Genomic DNA, 16,553 nt, shown 5'->3' on the forward strand with positions numbered 1-16,553 from the left:
GTGACTTTACGGAATCACTAAACTTCGCAGAGTCTCGGTGTCCTGATTGGTAGAATGCGCTTAATTATACCCGCATGAAGATGACTGATATAACATATATGTAACATATTTAATGCACCCAAGGCCCCTCCTTCGTTGGCCAAGCTGATTCTCCTCCATAAGGTGATGGGCAGACTGCAAAATGAGAAATCCATCTGGGAAGCTGAGAACACAAGAATTAGCACTGTGGGCTCTCTGTTAAGAGAAAAAAGATGTCACCAGCTTCCTTACATCCTCCTCCCACTGGGGGAGCTGACAGAATGTACAGTAGGGCTGCTAAATGTGAGAACTTGCACTCACATTTAGTTGTAGCATGTAGTGGAGTAACTCAGACTTCCCTGATGTGATGAGCCGCCCAGTCAAAAGGAGCCCCAAATAGGAATTCATGGCAGTTTCACTCTGAACAGCCTGACTTTGTACCTTAACATAAGTGCGCTCTGGGAACATTTTTCTGTCATAAATTTGAAGATAATTTCTTAAAATTTATAGGTTTAATGACTACAAATATCTTCCCATCATCACTCCAAAATATTTATCGTTTGATCTGAGTTACAGAGAAGATACATCAACCGTGATAGTCAAAATGAGTTTAGAAACACTTCTCCACTTTAAATGTTACCTTCCTTGATGAAAATTTAATTACATTGAAAAAAGAATTTTCCAAATCACCTCATTTCTGTTCTCAATGTTATTGCTTTGACGACTTTATTATTTTCTTTTTCTAAATTCACAGGATACACTTCGTCTCATGCAAAGTCATTCCTGAGACTTAGTGTTCTTTAGGTGTTTTGAAGTAAAACTAGTAAGAATTTTGATATTTTAAGTGCACTTTCAGAAAAATCTCTGATTTATAGTACTGTTCCTGACACGGACATGCAGTTGTATGTCATTCGTTACTTACATGTTTTCTATAATTATGTAAATTATATTGACATTTCCTGGTAGGATGCTTACAATTTCCTATTTTGTCATTTGCAGAATGCTGAAATGTATCAGATAACCATTTTCAAATTGAACAGCTGTTAAAGGGTTCTGGTTCCTTTGCTGCTTTCTTTGTCTATAATGCTTAGCCCACTGCTCTATGCAAAAGACTCAAGGAAATATACCTTCTCTCCCTCTCTCCCCACAGACTTTTTATAAAAATGATAACCAAGTTATGGTCACTGCCTTTGTGGAGCCCATGGTCAAGCAGAGGTAGATATAGCCAGGTTCAGGTCTGCAGATGACTACAGTAAATGTGGAAGACAGGTGTTGTAATACAGGTATGAATGACTGCCAGGACAGAGGACAGAACGGCTAGCTTCCCACATGAGCCCGGATGAGAAAGCTTTCCAAATAAAGTGACATCTAGTCTGTGTCCTAAGTTTCAGTGGGAGTTTGGGGAGTAAAGACGTGAGGAGAGGAACATCGCAGGCAGATGCAGAGAAGCATCCTTGGGAAGGATATGAGGCAAGGATGCTTAGAACGTAGGATGTAAGAATGGATGCATGGACCGATGAGACGGAATTGCTGGGGCACACTGGGAATCATTTGTAAAAGCTCTGAAAGCCACATTGGAAAAAAAATTGTCTTTATTCTATGAGCGATGGAGCCACTGAAGTTCTGTAAGCAGAGAACTAATGGGATCCAACTTTTGGGAACATAACCAGAATGGTGTGGAGGACAGACAGTGCCCAGCCTCTCTGGTTCAAGCAGCCTAGAACAGTATGTTCTTTCAAAACCACAGAAGGGAAAACAATCTCCCTCCATCTCAATTATGCTTAGTTCAAGTAGAATATCATCCGGTTGTTGCCAGGTGGGAGGGGGCCCAGGAGAGAAAGATACAGCGTCCTAAGCAATCCGCAGAGACATTGGAAGAAAGCAACATGATAAGGGCGGAATGGCCCAGAGTCCCCAGGGGGCTGTGGTCCACCACCCCTCGACCATGTTATGTACTGCACAGCCACATGGTCCCGCCAGACTCTGCATGGGGACATGATACGCCACCCCTCTGCCATTTCCTGAGGCGAGGACCCGGTCGTCCACACCTCTGACAGATCCACACGTGAGGACATGGTCTGTCACGATCCTGCCACACTCACATTCTAAGACGGGCATGGCTCCCTCAGCTATGCCTCCTCCAAGGATGGGGCCCCGGGAAACAGCTGTTGTCGGCCCCTCTACTGCAGAAACAGACTTACAGAAACAGGCACAAAAACTAGTTGTTGAAGGGGTGAAGGGAGCTGTCTAACCCAGATTTTCTGAGAGGATCGCAATGGTGAAGGCAGGATGTTGACAAAGGAACAATGAGGGGGAGAGAGGCTTACAATGAATTAAGTGATAAATGAATGAATACATGAATAAATGCATAATAAATCATGAGCTGGAAGAAATAAGTAAAAAGAAGCTTAAAAATAAAGAAGAAGGAAATACAAGAGTCGGACAGGATACTTTTAAAACTGGGGAGGAAAACTAAAGTAAAAAGGAAGACAAACCAGAGAAAGAGACAACATAAAGAGGTCAAGGGGGAGGGGTTCGTCTGTGTGTGTGTGTGTGTGTGTGTGTGTGTATTTACTTTTCATTCTCGTAAGAAGCTGGTTTATCTTCCTTATGCTTTTGAATGTTCTTCGTGTGTGGTGATGAGTAGACAAAGAAATCGTAACCTGAGCCCTCAAAGAGAGTATCTCTCCTTGTCATTCGTCTCCAACCATTTGCTAAGTGTTTAAGGTTTAGCCTGGGGAGAGCTGACCCACGTGTAAACCATTAACTGTAAGACCATCGAGTCTAAACACGTCTGCTGGTATCACCCAGTTTCATCCTGGGAAAAGGGGTGGGAAATCACATTTTCTAAATCTTAAGGTACTGGAGAGGTAGGAAATGTGCTGTAAGTGAGTCTCCAGAAAGATCTGGGGGATCTAGGCATGATTCTGGCAGACCTAGAGAGTCACCTGTACTGAGCATGGGTTTCGCACATCCTCACTCAGAGACCACGGCAACCAGCAGACACTCCTCTTCCTCTCTCCACTGCGCAGGCCAGCAGGGAGGCCTGCAGCCTGTATGGGGGCAACCCAGCCACCGGCACCACACGGGCAGTCATCAAGTGAATCAGTGGGACACGGTGAGAGGAGCCCTCCGTCTCAACCCTGGGAACACACGAGTGTGCCCGCAAAGGGAGAGCCCACGGGCAAACAGCTCTGGGAGGAAAGCAAAGACCACAGTGGGCCGGTGCCCCGAGTGTGGGTGCACGGGGAGGCCCTCTAATGACACCCCAAAGCACAGCCCGGTGCTGCAGGCCACGCGGGCGTCTCCAGCAAGAGGACCTGTGCACTCAGAGAGCCGCCAACATACCAAGCCCTTCATGTGCAGCCCAGGCGCGCCCGTGACGACGTTTCACAAACGAGAAGGCGAACGCGAAGGAATATTATTTCGGTGGGGAAACTGACTTCTGCTCCCGTGTCCCGATTTAAGGAAACATAAGAAAGAACTGTCGATTCTAAAGATTTAGAAAATTAACAGGCACTCGAGAGCTTTGAGAATGGCTCAGAACGGGACCGAGGGATAGATGGGCGGTTTCAAATGGTTCTCCTACCTTTTTGTCACTCAGGCCAGAAACCTGGTCCACGTACTCCTCCTGGATCATGAAGGCAGCTAAATTGGCAGTGTAGCTGGCCAGGAAGATGACAGCAAAGAAGGCCCACACCGACACCATGATCTTGGAGGTGGTCCCCTTTGGGTTCTGCACAGGGACGGAGTTGTTAAACACAAGACCCCAGAGCAGCCAAATAGCTTTGCCGATGGTGAAAGATGGGCCGCCTGGCTCTGGCAGGACAAAAAGACAAGGACAGAGAGTTAAGACCCAGCCACCAGTTCTACTTGAACCTGCAAGCACACAGAGCTGGTAAGTTCCCACTCAGAGCAGCATCCTGGCCAACTGAGCCCCAGCCCTTCCCCAGACAGTGTTTCCAGTAGACAGCTTGTGTCTCTTTTCTCCTGGGACCCTCAGGCAGGCAGAAGAGGGTCCCTTAGGAGAAAAGCCAGAGGCCCCAGGTGTGGGGGGATCCTGCTCCAGCCAGTGGTCATGACTCAGCCAGGGCACCAGAGGAGCCGCCTCCCACCCTCGAGTGTCTCAGACCCTTAGATGACACCAAAGCTGAGTAACAAAGGCAGCAGCCCACTCTGGCCACGCGCAGCCTCATTACCATTGTTCCTGACATCTGTATCTGTATCTACCAGGAAAGCCTTTGAACTTCAAAGAAGGTCAGGAAGAGCTGAGTGGGGTCTTTTTCTGCCACTGTCATGGGCCTCCTCCAATTTCACTCACACGGGGCCGGATGGCTTTGAATGCACTTTTTCCTGGTTTATCTTTAGTTTCTGGAACCTAGCACTGAAGGTTTCAAAGACAACCTTGACTTCACTCCAGTGCCAACTCCTCTCGTCTGGTTTCCATAGACCTGCCTTCCGTGGAAGAGTATGAGGAAGCCCAGAGGGGAAGTCACAGCCCCTCGGCTTTGCCACACGTATCTGAGGGCGGAAAGGCAGGCTGTCCTTGACTGTCCTCCACCCCACCTTTGCACAGAGCATGCCAGGGCTTCTGCCCATAACGTTCTCGTGACCGCACTGCTTTCTCCGCTTGGCGATGGTGAAACCTTGCCTGCTGTCTGGGTCTGCGTGTAGCCCCTCCAGTGCAGAAACCAACAGCTGCCTGCACAGTTTTGCAGCACATTAGCCCAGGTCTTACGCTGCTCTCCGTGCTCCGGGTAGCATCTGCTCACCAACTAAATCATCAGTGACTACATGTGTCGAGCCTAGTATCTAACTGTGCACACACATCTGCGCGTGTGGGCCTGATATTTCATGGAACAGATGTGTAACTAAAAAGTTGTTTATAAATCAAAGTTTGGTACATTGTAAAATGCCCCAAGGAGACTTGATATTTAAAGTGGCCCCATGTTGAAGTCCTTTGTGAAGACAAGCATCCTTTGGTAAAGTGAGCAGTAATTGTAAGCCCTTGCTCTGAATTTTGTGTCTGATTTTTTGCCTCATTGATGTTCCTTGAGGGTGGGGGGGGAGGTGCACACTAACTTTGGTTTGTGACAGTGACATTGTCAACGTGTGTATGTCCTCTTTGTTTGTCAGATGTTTCATTTGTTACTAACGCCCAGCGGGATGGGGGCAGTCACGGCTTTTGGATGAGCACAGGCAGGAATCCCCTGACGATTCCCTACTGTGGACGCATCCAGACTTCCAGCCCAGAACCCCAAATTGGAAGGCGGGTCTGCACCTGGAAGTACTTCAGTCCAGGGGTGGTTCCTAACCTGGACTGTGAATTCAACAGAAGCACAAGGGGAGTTTTACAGAACACTGCTGCCTGGCACCCCACTCCAGAGATTCTTATTAAATTAGTGCGGCATGGGTGGTTATTCTAATATGCAACCAAGGTGGAGAAGCACTATTTGGAAACATACAGTGGTTCAAGCCCACTCTGGACTTAATCAGAATATTAGAAAATGGGGTCTCTGCACCTTTGCCTTGTAAGGAACCCACTCACATCTCCAGAACTACCCAGCCGGAAGTGGGCCCGCCCCGAAGAGTAGCCGTGAGTGAGAATTGCTATCTCCTGGCCATTTTCTTTCAAGTACCCAGCTCCTCTGCTCCCTGGCAGAGGGGTGTGAGCCAGGGACCCGTGCACTGGAGATCTGGTACCTCAGTGTGATCCTCTGGCTGTGGAGGACCCTTTCAGCCACAACTACCCTGCGTACGCCCTGGGGAAACCTGTTGTTCCTTATTCTTGGTACATGTATATGATCTGCCTCATCAGTCCACCTCGTCAGATGGACTGCTCACAGCCTAGGGTCATGGAAACAGTTTCCCCTCACATGTTCATGCCACGCGTGTCTACTGCTGGCTTTCCTCCCACCTGCCCAGGGTGGGACCAGGCTCAGGGCCAGGCTTGAGCCAGGGAGGGGACCTGTAAGTTCAAACTGACATCTTAATTGGGGTCTTTCTAATGGGTCACCAAGGTGGGGGCCTAGAGGGCTGAGGGTTCATTTTCAGAAGTGGGTCGGTCTCAGGAAGGAGGCAGACGGCAGGGCAGGGGCACCGAGGTTCGCAGTGAGAACCGGAGAGCTGTGATGCGCGGTGGGTCAGCTGGCCTTACCTCTGCCGTCGGCCAGGCACCTGTTGTACCCTACGGGGCTGAAGTACTCGAAGACGAAGACGGCTACGGCCGAGACAATGAGCAGCATGACGAACATCATCACCCACACGTCGGCGCTGAACGGCTCTGCGGGAGAAGCACGGCGGCGCGGGGGTTACAGTGGGACAGACGGCTTCCCATCGGTTCACCTGCTAATTCACGCCCGAGACACGTGTCTTGGGGAAACAAGCCACGCGTGTGTGTGCCCTTGCAGAGAGCCCGGCCCGGGTTAGGAAGGAGTAAAAGGCCGTGTCTGAGCATCTCCCTTCCCCTGATGGGCAAGTCAAAGTTAATTTTCTTTCAAACATAGGAGAAGAACAGCCTCTTGCCTGTCCTTTCTCAGACTGTAGAGATAGTTTCTGCCTTTTTTGGACCGCTGTCTGGGTCTTTCAGGAAATGGTGCAGCCAGAAGTACTAGACGAGGAGGGAATGAGGCATGTTGGACTGGCTCTTGGTTTGCGTTCTCATCTGTGTGGCCACACCACACAGTGGGACCTGGAAGGGCTTTTGCCAATGCTTCCGAGCCTTGTGGCCAAGTTCATGCTCAACAAACTTGGTTATTACTCTTTCAGGCTTGGATTGGTTCAGTAATAATTAGGTACAATGAATAACTCCCTTGCCCCCTTGCCTCGCTTCTCTTAAGCTCTCCAGCCTAGATTTACTTTGTAAACCTGCTTTATTGTGGTGTATTTTACCAGACATCACTAGTGTGTGAGACTATGTCAATGCTAAAAAAAATCTATCAATGCTAAAGAAAAACCTATCCACGTGAAATAGCAGTATCTACAATACTGGGGCTCCAGCAAATGACAAGGGAACATGCTTTGTCTATAATCAATAAAACAACCATAATCTAGTCCCCATCACCAGGTGACAGGGTTGTTGGAGCGAGACCAGGCAAGGGAGCAAGACCATTCTACACACGCTGTTTTTAATTTCTTTAATCATTCTTGCTGAATCTCTTCCTGTTGATCTAAATCTCTCTGGCTTAGAGATATCCAGAAATTGAACACGTATTGCAGGAGATATCTCTCTGAAGGCCTTTTTATAGGGTAAAAAGGGACAATCACTATTCGGTCCCGTAATACAATGCTTCCTCAATTGTGTCTCAAAATAGTTCTGGCCTTTTTAGCTGTCATATCACATTGGAAACTCGTAACTAAGTGAATTAAGGTGCTGTTTTCTCCACCTTCCAAATCATTAATAAAGATGAAATTGAAAAGGCGGAAAATGGGCTAGAAATCAGAAAATATTTCCTTACCTTGAAACCGACTTTACTTTTTGAATCTCCTAAGATAATTATAAAAGCCTGGTCACTTAATGAATTTAAAAAGGACCTTGATAAGGCACACATCAACTGTGAAATGCAAAACCGTCCAGCAGCAGCCAGAGAGGTGAGGTAGAAGGTACAAGTCAAAGCTTGTAGACGGTGGTTAGAGACCCTCCGCAACCCTACCCCGACTTCACTTTGTCCCGGATCAGGGAATATCTGAGTAAAAGCATTGTCTCCATGCTTCCTTTTCTGCCATGAAGCCCAGGTAACTTTCCGTACCCCAAGCGCAGGGAACGTTTGCATTGGTCTTTTCTTACCAATTTAGAAAGTACTTCCATCACTTGGTTCATACAGTCCTTGTAACGGCCCTTTGCACCATGGACCATCATATTCATTTACAGAACAGTAAACTGAGACTGAGAGGGGCCAGGCCTTGCAGGTTCATGCTCAGGAAGAGGCAGGGCTGGGCTGTGAACCAAGGGCCTCTGAGGGCAAAAGTCTGTGCTTTCCCATTGGATCACCACATCTCAGTCTCAGTTCCTGATTTAGGAGCAGAGCTCTGAAATGTCCCCGTAGGTACTAGAACATAGACTCTGAGGGCATCCGTATCTGGGCTTTAGTCCTGGGTCTGTCTGTGACTAGCTGAGAGGCTGCTGGAAAACTGCATGACCTAAGATTCAGCTTCCTAAGCCATAAATTGGGTAGTATAATAGCATCAGTGAAATCATATAACTAGTTTGCACAAAATGCCTATAATTGCATCACATAGTAGGTGTTCAATAAATACTGACTTCTTGCATAACATCCCTGTAATTAACCACTGTCCCAACTCCAAACACACACACACACAGGGGCATTTCTACATCATTGTACAGCTATACTGATGTGTCACTGGCTCTCTCAGTTCAGAAGTTAAGGTTAGTGCTAGGCTGACAGGGTTGGAGTTACTACGAAGTTTTATTTGTATCTCTTCATGTTCCAATTACCCCGTAAAGGGAAAAAAGCAAATAAAATACATAAAGCTGTGATGAGGATTAATGCATTCGGGGTGCGCAGTCTAATAACATTTCATATAAAATTGGCAGGGCCAGGATTTGCTTCACTTTGAGTAAGAAGGTTAGCTGAGACAGTTGAGTAATTACAGAAAACTCTATGGAGCCTGTAAGTCCACTTCGCAGTGCATTTATTGAATAACCCCCCCTCCCCCCCGGAGCTGAAGGAAGTGTTCAGTTACGACCTATTCTAATAGCTTCACAAGAAAAGCGTTGGTGTCCTTCAGAGAGACTGTGACTGGTCCAAGGGCTTTCAGCTTGTTGATGAGCAAACCAGCTTCCTACCTCCCAGCCCACTGGCCTGTTTTCAAAGTGACATTTTATTTTTCAACCCCTTGCTCTCATAGCCCCTGCAAAAAATATGGGGTATGAGCTCACAAAAGGCCTCATCTAATTAAAATCTTGGCTTTATCTCTCCCGGTCTTATATCATATGGAAGACTTTTAACACATAAGTGATGCTGCAGCGTGAGGTACAGGATCGTATGGGGCAGGATGGGGTGGGCAGGATGAAGAATCAGAGCAGCTTTATCTGGCAAAGCCTCCGAAATTCATGTGAAAATAGAAAACCTTTTTTTTGGTAGTACTGAGCTAAATTCTTGAAGATAATTGAAAATAAATAGATATTTGAATGATATCCAGAACTAGGAATTATTAAAGCAGGAAGCAGCTTCAGAGATCAGCTAGTTGAAACGCCTCCTGTGGATGAGGAAGCTGGGTCCCAGGATGGAGCAAGTTTGTTCAAGGTCAAATGATGAGTAGGTGGCAGGAGTGGGACTAAAGGGGGAACCCCTGGCTACCCATCCTGTGTCGTTTTCTTACAGGGTGTCATGCCTTCCTATTTTGTGGGGGTGCTCTTCAGTTTTCATGTTGAAGAATGATCAATTTGGAGGTTCCCAAAATGAGATCCCTGGCTGAGGAAAGATCCTGGCAAGCTAGCTCCTGGCTGAGAGAGCCTGGCCACGGGCTCCCGCACCTGTCCTGCATTCCCTCTCCCTGCGCCCTCGTCCATCTCCTTCACACCTGCAAGCACATCACTCACCTAAGAAGGCAGAAGGTGAGACGGTCCCATTGCTGCGTGACACCATGACACTGATGCCGGTCTCTATGAAGGGCACGGAGAAGTCGACCACCTCTGACCGCTCCTCGTTGATGGTGAGAGAGCCCACCGCCATGTAGGCCCTCTTCATGACCACCTGGGGAGAGAGGTGCAAGGCTGTCGTCAGAACATTCGGGAAGGCGAGGGACTGCCGCAGGGGAGATACTCAGGGCCTGACAGTGCCTTCCTTTGTAGTGTGGGACCAGTAAAATTTCACTCATAGTTGTCCCTCCGCATCTGCGGGGGATTGGTTCCAGGACCTACCTCGGATATAAAAATCTGAGGATGCTTAAATCCCATAGTTAGCCCTCTTTATCTGTGGATTCCACCGACTGCAGACTGTAAACACAGTGCAGGATCCACGTTGCTTGAATCCCCAGATGCAGAACCCGCAGATAAGGAAGGCCCACTGTATATTTATTGAAAAAAATCTGCAGATAAGTTTGCCCATGCGGTTCAAACCCACGTTGTTCTGGGGTCAACTGTACTGCTTTCTATTTTCTAAAATTTGTAAAATGAATTTTTTTTTATATTGAAATGAAACAAAATAAATTAAAAATGGAAATGGCCCTTAATCCCTGACACTCACCTCGCCAATCATACCATTCCAGGTTCCATTGATTTTCTTCCCATGCTTGCCGTTGGTAACCAGGTACAGATCGTAGGTGAACTTCACAGATTTAGAAATTTTCTTAAGGATGTCAATACAGAACCCCTTGCAGCATTTTTTGATGTAACCTGGCTCCTCATCTGTTTTATTTCTAACCAGATAAAGAAACAGAAAAACAAAAACAAGTCTTTATACAGGAGGCAAAATATTACCCTTTGCTGTTAAAGCTTCAGCCACAAAGCAGGGCCCCCTTCATGGCTCAGCACAATTTCCATCAGGCCTGAGTGAGGGAATAAATCAGACCGCAGAACTGCAATAATCTCATTATCTCATCACGTTGGACCATGTTTCCTCATCATTTTTAATGCTTCTATGAAGGATAATATATATTATGAAGGTGCACATATCCTAAAGGTTCAGCTGGATGAATCTTCGTACACTGAACCCATCACGCACCCATTTAACCAGAACCCAGATCCAGATCCAGAAAAGTTACCAGCACCTCAGAAACCTCTTGTTCTCTCTTCCAGTTCCTTCCCACCCTCATCAGAAAGAACCATTACCCTGACTTCTAACAGCATAGATTAGTTTTATCTATTTCCAAAAATGTTTCTAAATCTCTGAATTTCAAGACATGCCGGCTTCTTGAGAAAACACAGTTCAACACCAAAGTAAACTTAAATCTCCATAAACTGGAGGTTCTGGTCATTGAGCCCAGGCGAGGCAGAAGGAAACGATCACATAGTTAGCAGTCATTCTCCCGGGTCCTGGTCTGGACAGAACCAGACCCAGACCACAGGGCTGCCAGAAATCCCATCACTCAACAGTAGTGAAAATCTGACATGGTGCCCAATTCATTCTATGCCTCTGGCCGCAGCCAGGTGCTAACAGCTGTGTCAAATCTGACTATCCCATGCCCCCCAGAGCTGCCAGGAAGGGTGCCATACTCAGAGATGATGCGTTTTTGGCAGGGGACTGTGTTCCTCATGCAGGTGCCACTCAGAGGGTCCACGCTTTCCACAATGACAAATGGGGCCTCCTCCAGCGTTACGATGCTCAGGTGGTCATCCTCCTGCTCTTCGGTCTCAGGACACATTCGGGGCCACACGTAGTACTTCATCTGCAGGGACTTGTCTTTCCACTTCCCCACCTGCACGGGGGTAAGCAAAAGACTCAGAAACCACTGGCGGAGACAGAGTGGCCTCTCCTAGCATCACCCAGGAAGCTGTTCAACAAAGGCCAAAGCGCAGGTATTGTCCATATTGGAGAGAGGAATCCTCCTTAACCACGTGCTTGGGATGAGACTCTGTCCAAATCTAAGACAGGTGATACATTCATTTACTCACCTGCTTACCAAACATTAAAAGAGGACCTCCTATGTGCGGGGCACCCTGCTGAGCCCCGTGGCTCAAAGCAGCATCATTCTGCCCTTCATCAAGCTCACCCTGAGTGGAAGAGTCAGGAACGTAAACAAATGTTTACGGCGCTGTGCGATCAGTGCGAAAACCGAAGCCGGTCCCAAGCTCTGGGAGGGAGCCAGAGCTTCCTGCCTTGAGTGCCTGTTGGTGTTTTCTGCTTCACCGTAACAAGAAGCAGGATGGCGAGAGCAGCAAATAGCTTTGGAAAGGTCAACGGAATGACTAGAGCAAATGAGCCAGGAGGATGTGTTTTGGCTTGTAACAGAGGTCCGGTGGGAAGCCTTGTGGAGAACTGGGTGGATCCGAATTGGAATAAAATGATGAGTCAGGATGAAAGAATATGGACACAGCTTGGCTGGGGGAGGGAGTGAGGTCCGGCTGCTGCTGCTGCCACAGGTCAGCGCACATCCGCACCTGCCGGGCTGGAGGGAAGCCCCGGGGGGATCAGATAGGTCTCTCTGAGAGCTGCCACACATGGCAACACGGGCTGTGCACCCCAACCTCACAAACTCCAGTGTGAAAGGTGGCTGCCCCTGGAATCAGGCACACGGTGGCCCTGCTGTCAATCACCAGGAGAAATGTGTGGGTTCTATTATTTTTTAGAAGAGCCATTCATTCCTGTTTTTATAATAGAAACTGCACGCCTTGTTGGTGGGTTCTTGCTCTTGCTCTGTCGTTGAGTTTAGTGAAGAAAGAGGGAGCACCTTTTAATTTTCTATAACCAAACATCTTCAATTATCACCAGGAATTGTGGGCTGCGAGCTTCTGTGATTTCTCAGTCTATAACATCCTCCATGCAGCAACGCCAATCAGTAGCACAGGTGAGGCACCAGGACTACAAAACTACTTCGCTTATTAACGACAAAACTCAACAAGGAGCAACAAATGGGTGGTACTCCATGCATTTTCAAGCAAACAGACTCAGATCTCCATGTCAACACAAAACCAAAATTCCTTCCTTTGTTTCTGCCTTTGTCTACACCTCGGTTTCTGCCCAGGCCTCCCCAGGTTGGTCTGCACCTCCCCCAGCCTGTCTGGTAGGTGCTGCCTCCTTCCCAGCCCACAAGAGGCCTGCACAGTCACTCCTGTGTCACTGTAACACGGGCAGTGGCGTGGTAGCCTGCACTATCTTGTTCGGCCTTAACTTTGATGCTAGTTAGGTTTCTTCCAAGTGTGTAAGTCGTATTTCACATCTGTGTTCAGGATTCCACACTGAAGCAAACGTTTGCTTTCCTTTACCTATGAACACTCTCCTCCGTATGGTCGGCCCTGATTTTGGTGCAGGTCTGATTCTCTTCACATTGCTAAGACTACTTATTTCTAAAACAAAAATGTCCAAATAGCTTCACAGCCAAGTGGAGATATGAAAGTCTTCCACCTGTGATTTGGGGAAGATGGAGCTTGGGGAAGGGAAGACCAGCCCTGGGGGCCGGTGATGTCGGCTCATGTCCATCTCCAAGCAGCCCCAGTTACCCCAATGGCTAAACTGACACTATTTTCTGCATGTTTAATTATGTGAAAAAGGTTGGGAAGCCCTAAAGCACCTATTTTCATTTATGTTTTCACTGCTACCATCTTCCCCCAACAGTCTCTTTGAGTCTTTTTCTTTTAAATCCAAATGTATTCTCTTCCATCTTTATTGCTACTAGCCGAGCCCTGCAGTCCAGTAGCCCATTCTGGGATTACTGCTGGCACCCTCAAATCTCACACAAGTTTCCCCCTGGAGTCCACTGTGGGCACTGCTGCCGGATGGCTCTTCCTAAAACATCACTTCATCATGTATGTAATCCCTATTCAGAAAGTTCAACCACCTCGCACCACCCTCAGGATTGCGTCCAAACTGCTCACCTAGATGGTCAAGATTTGTGCACTGGGCCTTATCCACCCTGATACAGTCCATTTCACTATTTTGAAACATGAAACCTTTGTTAAAGGCGGATAAGAAAGCTGTCAGTTTTGGAAGCTAACATGGGTTGACCAGGAACAGGTTTCAACACGCTAGCTGCATTTTCTTTCCCAGTAGCATTACTACATCTGTGAAACAAAGGTGCTGTAGATGTAGCATTTTGGCAAAGTTTTTTCACGAAACTTGTGAACAAGATGGAACATAATATAGATCACTGTATACGTGATACATTTGAAAGGAGTTTAAAATCCGTATCCTAAGAGGGGAAAAAAAAAGATTGTTTAATGAATCAATGCCAACACCCAGGTCTCCAGTGACACGTCAGGGGACTCTGTTCTTGGAAGTGGCCTGTATTGTGTTTCAGAAAACGAAATAGAAGTCATGCTCATAAAACTGCAGATAACACAAACCAGAAAGGATAAAAGATATACTGCACTGTAGAATCAAGGTTGGAAGCCATATGAATTAATTGGAATAATGGACTGAACGAAATGGGATAAAATTCAACAATGTTTATACTTAATGTCTGGCATTTAGATTTCTTTTAAAGCAATTGCACAGTATTGAAAAAGAGCTACTGCAATGAACAGCAGTCTCCGCAAGCAATTGCAATGACAAATGGTAAACTGACAGACTCGCAGCCTCTAGCACACGCGGTGAGGGGAGGGCAGCGATGACCCCGCTCTGCTCTGTGTTCCGCATACCGCAGTTGGAAAGCTAGGTTCTGATCCTATAACCTTATGGCCAACTGATTTTTATTTACTATATCGTTCCCATTTCCCCGGCAATAGTCTGTTCACGCAGTCTCCTCTAGGACACTCTTTCCTAGCTTCCTGTCAAGCTGGCTCGAACATGTCCTTGCTTCCCTTCGATGCAATCCGCCTGACACCAATTTCACACCAGTTCTGCGCCAGGCACTGGGCTATGCACTACAGGTAACAGTGCCAGGCAATGTGTATTGAAGGCTTAGTATGTGCGAGGCACCAAACACATCCAGTAATCTCATGAATCATCCCAGCAAGCTTGTGAGATGGGGGCTGCTTTATTTACTGTCTCGTTTTACAGATGAGAACAGAGGGGGCTGATGACTTGCTCATGGTCTCAGGTTAAGTGAGCACAGTGTCTGGACCTCAAGCTGAACAGCCTGGCCCCGGAGCCTGGGCGCCCACCCCCCGCACAGCACTGCTCCTCCGACAGCGAAGGAGTAGGACTGGGTCCCTCTCCTCCAGTCTCGTGGGGAAAGACACTATCTAGTGACAGTAATATCAAGCCAGGCTTTGGGAACTACCCTAATACAAGGTATACAAAATTACTCTGGGATTCAGAGTAGAAGTGACTATTTCTGAAAGGGTCAGGGAAAGGCTGGACCGTGACCCTTATTCAGGCTGTGCCTTGCAGTGTTAAGTGACAGCTCCGTAGGGGAGGGGTAGTTCACCAGCTGAGGTAAGAGCAACGGCAAAGGTGCAGAGCCCTACGGCTGCTCGGTGACAGACCAAGGACGTGCTATGAACGTCCTTCACAGCTGAAAGGTGCGACGCGCGGGGAGAGCTGGTCCAGCTCAGCTCTCTTCCTCAACGACCTGCTCCCTCCAGCCAGAAGATGCCCATTACTCTGGAGAGCCAGCTGGACTGTGCTCTGCTCTTCCCATGTCACCATGAAACCGGCAAACACGACAGACAGGCTTCCTCTCCCCAACCCTGCCCCCAGTGTGAGCATCTACCGCTCGCCACTGCCCAGAATAGACAAGTCACTCATCATTTCATGCTATTTACTACCTCATTTAGAGACTTTTTAGGTGTCTTGTCTCCTAACTAAATTCTGAACGTGTCCTTAAGTACTTCTGTGATCATGGACAAATTTCTGTAACTCTCTGAGTCTCAGTTTCCACATCTGTAAAATAGGGAGTGATTTCTACGGTGTGTTATACACAATCTCATGATCCCAGGATCTTTTCAGGACAGATGCTCCCTACTACGTTTCCATTGGATTGGAGCCCAGTAAAAGGTGTGCCTTGTGGTTATTTTCTGAAAGGAGGGAAGTATCAGATTTGTTTAAACAGATTTGTTTAGCTTGTCTTAAAGTCATAGTTCTTTTTTTATTGTTTCTTTGAGGATGATTATTGTGGGAAGGTAAGTTAACAAATTTCTTCAGGACTGAGGAGACAAAGGTTTGGGAAAAAAAAAACCCCACAACTCTGCTGTGACTATCAGATTCACACACCAATACACAGTGCTCATATTAAAGAAGACATTTAGTCACCATGAATTAGTTACTTTAACCTCTTTGTGAAGCAAGACAGTTAGAACCAAGTGAACAACTAAAATTAAATAAGGCTGATTTATGTAGGAGAATAAGGTATGTTTCAAGCAATTCTTTAAGGGGGAGACAGTACGGTGAAAATACTATAAATGGGAAAGTTTGAAAGGGTGATAAAGAATAGCAAAGAGAGAAAGAGAAGCCTGAGCTCCTGAAAGGAAAAATCTCGAATTCTTCCCTAGGCTGTCTGAACCGGCGCGAGTGTGTAATGTTGGAAATGCAGAGAGCAGTAGGAAGGGAGGTTAGTGGAACATATTTCAGAGAAAATCCAGCGAGAAAAACTGAATGAAGAATTTATAGTCAAGAGTAAAATGTGTTCAGGAAAAAGAAAAACCGTATGAAATAACGAAGAAAACGTCGGGGAAGCGCTCTGAATTCCTTAGGGGGGAGCACTCAGCACACGTCATTTCCACAAGCACATTTCACAGCGCCTGTCTATAAAACATACAGCTCCCTGCCACACTAACATTTAAAAAGATCTCTTGAGAACTGAAATCATCTTTCTCAAGAGAAAAAAAAAATCCCTAATTAGTTTTGTCAGGAAAACATGGAGTCGGTTTTAGGGTTTCTGGTTGGTTCTCGCAGGACAAGCTGAACACCTGTTCAGCTGGGGTTTCTCCTCAGAAGGAGGTCTACCTCACAGACCTACAGCATATGATCCCATAG

The 16,553-nt window shown here is 47.0% G+C and overlaps 1 protein-coding gene across 1 annotated transcript in view; it reads right to left on the reverse strand.

Moving 5' to 3' along the window:
* GRIN2B (glutamate ionotropic receptor NMDA type subunit 2B) overlaps positions 1-16,553 on the reverse strand; it is a 388,923-nt gene that overhangs the window by 50,240 nt on the left and 322,130 nt on the right. The window contains exons 6-10 of the mRNA XM_074357384.1: positions 11,195-11,397; positions 10,227-10,398; positions 9,581-9,734; positions 6,176-6,301; positions 3,608-3,837 (exon numbers count right to left, since the gene is read on the reverse strand). Of these exons, the coding sequence (XP_074213485.1) occupies positions 3,608-3,837; positions 6,176-6,301; positions 9,581-9,734; positions 10,227-10,398; positions 11,195-11,397 (885 nt within the window). The remainder of the gene's footprint in view (positions 1-3,607; positions 3,838-6,175; positions 6,302-9,580; positions 9,735-10,226; positions 10,399-11,194; positions 11,398-16,553) is intronic.

This window comes from Camelus bactrianus, chromosome 34 (genome assembly GCF_048773025.1).
Source record: "Camelus bactrianus isolate YW-2024 breed Bactrian camel chromosome 34, ASM4877302v1, whole genome shotgun sequence".
Classification (NCBI taxonomy): Eukaryota; Metazoa; Chordata; class Mammalia; order Artiodactyla; family Camelidae; genus Camelus; species Camelus bactrianus.